Below are 6,000 nucleotides of genomic sequence, written 5' to 3'. Positions count from 1 at the left end.
GGAAAGAACAACACTGGAGAGGACATGAGCACTGAAGAATATGAAAGACTACATTGTTAGAGAACGCTGTTATGACAGCAGCTTTAAACCATTTGGCAGCTTCTTCACCTAACATGTACACCAACACTAAAGCGCAGGGATGCATTTCTCCAGATAAAACTTTGGCCTCTAACTACACTGTAGGTTCCTAATAACATTTTCTTAAAAAAAAAAAAAAGTTTAGAACACAAAAATCATTTTCTGGAATCAACTCATTTAACAATCACTGATGACTACATGCAATGAACTTTGATGGAAAGAAAATTTATCATCTCAAAGACTTTATCATTAAAATTAAGAAATCTGTGATCACATGCTGAAGAAAAGATAATAGAGAAATTATTTAAAATATCACTAGCATTAGTAACATTAATATAAAAATTTGTAACCTACTTAGTAACTACTAATCGGAATTTTACTTTTTTCACTTTCTTGACATGCAAAAAATTTTGTTCTTAAAGATAGGAGAAATGTTACAGCGCAATATGTTTGAGGCTGTAAATAATAATTTTAAGTGAAGTAAAATTTTAGTCAAATGAAAAAGGAAACTAACTTCTATTGAGCATCAATTATAGTCAGGGAATATGCAAGGTATTTTGCATGTTTTTCACTCAGTGAAATCTTGGCAAGGTAGTTAAACTTTAAAAGAAACTGAGGCTCACAGAAACAAAGTAAGTTAAGTTGAATTTACATAGCTAGTAAGAGGAAGTGCCAGAATTAGAATTTCACTTGTCTACCATCCAATTCACTGTGTATCTGTTCTACTATCATATCACTAGTCCCTCCTAAATGTCCACAGCGTTAGTGAAAATCATAAGTAGATCGTAGAGAATAAGCACTAAGTATACTGTATTAACTTTTAAGTCAAAACGACCACAAGATAAAGAATAGATGTCTCTCTCAAAGATCTGTTTCTGATACCACTATTTATCAGTGTTAAATGACTTAACATGTTTTGCAAGACAAATGTGACTTCTGAATATAATATCTTTACAGTAAAGTGTTACCTCTTCCCAGTAGATGAGAGTCTTACAAACAGTTTGTTAGTGATGGGAACAACTTTCTGGATAAACACCTGTTGATCATCTCGCTCTCCAAAAGGCCCTTGGGTCAGAAAACAAAATGGCAAAAGTTAATTAAAATTTAACAGGTTTCATTTAAAAAAAAGGAACATTAATTTTGAAGAAAAAAGAATTCTTCATGCCTGTCAATGTGGCATTGCGTTCCATGTCAAAATCAGACACAAAATGCAACACTACAAGTAGTTCATCTTGCATCAGAAATTTTTTAAAAAAATAACTCAAAATGGATTAGAGACCTAAATGTAAGACCGGACACTATAAAACTCTTACAGGAAAACATAGGAAGAACACTCTTTGACATAAATCACAGCAAGATCTTTTTTGATCCACCTCCTAGAGTAATGGAAATAAAAATAAATAAACAAGTGGGATCTAATGAAACAAAAGCTTTTGCACAGCAAAGGAAACTACAAACAAGACGAAAAGACAATCCTCAGAATGGGAGAAAACATTTGCAAACAAATCAATGGACAAAGGATTAATCTCCAAAATATATATACAGCTTATGCAGTTCAATATTAAAAAAAAAAAACCCAATCCAAATGTTGGCTGAACACCTAAACAGACATTTCTCCAAAGACATACAGATGGCCAAAAAGTACATGAATAGCTGCTCAACATCACTAATTATTAGAGAAATGCAAATCAAAACTACAATGAGGTATCACCTCACACCAGTAAGGTTATCATCAGAAAATCTACAAACAACAAATGCTGCAGACAGTGTGCATAAAAGGGAACCCTCTTGCACTGTTGGTGGGAATGTAAACTGATACAGCCACTATGGAGAACAGTATGGAGGATCCTTAAAAAACTATGAATAGAATTACCATATGACCCAGCACTCCCACTACTGGGCATATACCCAGAAAAAACCATAATTCAAAAAGACACATGCACCCCATTGTTCATTGCAGCACTATTTACAATAGCCAGGTCATGGAAGAAACCTAAATGTCCATCGAAAGATGAATGGATAAAGAAGATGCGGTACATATATACAATGGTGTATTACTCAGTCATTAAAAGGAAGGAAATTGGGTCATTTGTAGAGATACGGATGGATCCAGAGACTGTCATACAGAGTGAAGTAAGTCAAAAGAGAAAAACAAATATCATATACTAATGCATTTATGTGGAACCTAGAAAAATGGTACAGATGAACCGGTTTTCAGGGCAGAGACTGAGACACAGATATGGAAAACAAACATATGGACACCAAGGGGGGAAAGAGGCAAAGGGGTGCTGGTGTGATGAATTGGGAGATTGGGATCGACATATATACACTAATAACTATAAAATGGATAACTAATAAGAACCTGCTGGGGGGTCATTCAAGATGGCGGAGGAATAAGACGTGGAGATCACCGTCCTCCCCACAAATACATGAGAAATACATCTACATGTGGAACAACTCCTACAGAACACCTACTGAACGCTGGCAGAAGACCTCAGACTTCCCAAAAGGCAAGAAACTCCCCATGTACCTGGGTAGGGCAAAAGAAAAAAGAAAAAAGAGACAAAAGAATAGGGATGGGACCTGCACCAGTGGGAGGGAGCCGTGAAGGAGGAAAGGTTTCCACACACTAGAAGCCCCTTCGCGGGCAGAGACTGCGCATGGCGGAGGCGGGGGAGCTTCAGAGCCACAGAGGAGAGCACAGCAAGAGGGGTGCGGAGGGCAAAGCGGAGAGATTCCTGCACAGAGAATCAGTGCCGACCAACACTCACCAGCCCAAGAGGCTTGTCTGCTCAACCGCCAGGGCGGGCGGGGGGCTGGGAGCTGAGGCTCGGGCTTCGGTCAGATCCCAGGGAAAGGACTGGGGTTGGCGGCGTGAACACAGCCTGAAGGGGTTAGTGCGCCACGGCTAGCCGGGAGGGAGTCCGGGGAAAAGTCTGGACCTGCCGAAGAGGCAAGAGGCTTTTTCTTGCCTCTTTGTTTCCTGGTACGCAAGGGATTAACAGCGCCGCCTAAATGAGCTCCAGAGACGGGTGTGAGCTGTGGCTATCACTAAGGACACCAGAGACGATCATGAAATGCTAAGGCCGCTGCTGCAGCCACCAAGAAGCCTGTGTGCAAGCACAGGTCAATATACATGCCTCCCCTAATGGGAGCCTGCGCAGCCCGCCACTGCCAGGGTCCCATGCTGCAGGGACAACTTCCCCGGGAGAACACACGGCGCGCCTCAGGCTGGTGCAATGTCATGCTAGCCTGTGCTGCCGCAGGCTCGCCCTGCATTCCATACCCCTCCCTCCCCACAGCATGAGTGAGCCAGAGCCCCCGAATCAGCTGCTCCTTTAACCCTGTCCTGTCTGAGCGAAGAACAGACGCCCTCAGGCGACCTACATGCAGAGGCGGGTCCAAATCCAAAGCCAAACCCCAGGAGCTGTGCGAACAAAGGAGAAAGGGAACTCTCCCCCAGCAGCCTCAGGAGCAGCAGATTAAATCTCCACAATCAACGTGATGTACCCTGCATCTGTGGGATACCTGAATAGACAACGAATCATCACAAAATGAGGGGGTGGACTTTGGGAGCAACGATATATATTTTTTCCATTTTTCTCTTTTTGTGAGTGTGTATGTGTATGCTTCTGTGTGATTTTGTCTGTACAGCTTTGTTTTTACCATTTGTGCTAGGGTTCTGTCTGTCCGTTTATTTATTTATTTTTTTAGTATAGTTTTGAGCGCTTCTTATCATTGGTGGATTTCTGTTTTGGTTTGGCTGCTCTCTTCTTTCTGTTTTTTTAAATTACTTATTAATTTTTTTATTTTTAATCTTTTTTTTTTTTTTTTTTTTTTTTGCGGTATGCAGGCCTCTCACTGTTGTGGCCTCTCCCGTTGCAGAGCACAGGCTCCGGACATGCAGGCTCAGCGGCCATGGCTCACAGGCCCAGCCGCTCCGCGGCATATGGGATCTTCCCAGACCAGGAAACGAACCCGTGTCCCCTGCATCGGCAGGCGGACTCTCAACCACTGCACCGCCAGGGAAGCCCTATTTTTAATCATTTCTTAAATAACTTTATTTTATTTTATTTATTTTCTTTCTTTTTTTTTCTCCCTTTTATTCTGAGCCATGTAGATGACAGGGTCTTGGTGCTCTGGTCAGGTGTCAGGCCTGTGCCTATGAGATGGGAGAGCCGAGTCCTGGACACTGGTCCACCAGAGACCTCCTGGCTCCATGTACTATCTAATGGCGAACATCTCCCATAGATCTCCATCTCAATGCCAAGACCCAGCTCCACTCAACGACCAGCAAGCTACAGTGCAGGACACGCTATGCCAAACAACTAGCAAGACAGGAACACAACCCCACCCACTAGCAGAAAGGCTGCCTAAAATCAAAATAAGGTCACAGACACCACAAAACACACCACCGGATGCGTACCTGCCCACCAGAAAGACAAGATCAGGCCTCACCCACCAGAACACAGGCACTAGTCCCCTCCACAAGGAAGCCTACACAACCCACTAAAACAACCTTAGCCACTGGGGGCAGACACCAAAAACAACAGACCCGAAACACAGTAAGTTAAGCAAAATGAGAAAACAGAGATACACACAGCAGAAGAAGGTAAAAACCCACCAGACCTAACAAATGAAGAGGAAATAGGCAGTCTGAAGAAGAATTCAGAATAATGATAGTAAAGATGATCCAAAATCTTGTAAACAGAAGAACTAAAGAGCAAACAAACAATGATGAACAACACAATAAATGAAACTAAAAATTCTCTAGAAGGAAACAATAGCAGAATAACTGAGGCAGAAGAACAGATAAGTGACCTGGAAGATAAAATAGTGGAAATAACTACTGCAGAGCAGAATAAAGAGAAAAGAATGAAAAGAATTGAAGGCAGTCTCAGAGACCTCTGGGACAACATTAAATGCACCAACATTCGAATTATAGAGGTCCTAGAAGAATAAGAGAAAAAGAAAGGGACTGAGAAAATATTTGAAGAGATTATAGTTGAAAACTTCCCTAATATGGGAAAGGAAATAGTTAATCAAGTCCAGGAAGCACAGAGTCCCATACAGGATAAATCCAAGGAGAAACATACAAAGACATATTGATCAAACTATCAAAACTTAAATACAAAGAAAAAATATTAAAAGCAGCAAGGGGAAAACAACAAATAACATACAAGGCAATCCCCATAAGGTTAACAGCTGATCTTTCAGCAGAAACTCTGCAAGCCAGAAGAGATAGGCAGGACATATTTAAAGTGATGAAAGGGAAAAACTTACAATGAAGATCACTCTACCCAGCAAGTATCTCATTCAGATTCGATGGAAAATTAAAACCTTTACAGACAAGCAAAAGCTAAGAGAATTCAGCACCACCAAACCAGCTATTCAACAAATGCTAAAGGAACTTCTCTAGGCAGGAAACAAGAGAATGAAAAGATCTACAATAACACAGCCAAAAGAATTAAGAAAATGGTAATAGGAACATACATATCTATAATTAACTTAAACATAAATGGATTAAATGCTCCAACCAAAAGACTGAGACTGGATGAATGGATACAAAAACAAGACCTGTATATATGCAGTCTACAAGAGACCCACTACAGACCTAAGGATGCATAGAGACTGGAAGTGTTTGGAAAAAGACATTCCATGCAAATGGAAATCAAAAGAAAGCTGGAGTAGCAATTCTCGTATCAGACAAAATAGACTTTAAGACTATTACAAGAGACAAAGAAGGACACCACATAATGATAAAGGGATCAATCCAAGAAGAAGATATAACAATGGTAAATATTTATGCACCCAACATAGGAGCACCTCAGTACATAAGGCAAATGTTAACAGCCATAAAAGGGGAAACTGACAGTAACACAATCATAGTAGGGGACTTTAGCACCCCACTTTCACCAATGG

The 6,000-nt window shown here is 40.9% G+C and overlaps 1 protein-coding gene across 2 annotated transcripts in view; it reads right to left on the bottom strand.

The window, feature by feature from the left end:
• KCTD3 (potassium channel tetramerization domain containing 3) overlaps positions 1-6,000 on the bottom strand; it is a 69,946-nt gene that overhangs the window by 5,600 nt on the left and 58,346 nt on the right. For both annotated transcript variants that reach the window (XM_007466315.1, XM_007466316.1), the window contains exon 15: positions 1,047-1,143. In XM_007466315.1, coding sequence (XP_007466377.1) covers positions 1,047-1,143 — 97 coding nt within the window. The remainder of the gene's footprint in view (positions 1-1,046; positions 1,144-6,000) is intronic.

Source organism: Lipotes vexillifer, unplaced genomic scaffold (genome assembly GCF_000442215.2).
Source record: "Lipotes vexillifer unplaced genomic scaffold, Lipotes_vexillifer_v1.1 scaffold139, whole genome shotgun sequence".
NCBI classification, from domain to species: Eukaryota; Metazoa; Chordata; class Mammalia; order Artiodactyla; family Lipotidae; genus Lipotes; species Lipotes vexillifer.
The sequence above is the reverse complement of the archived record's forward strand: the minus strand, read 5'-3'. Positions and strand labels throughout refer to the sequence as shown.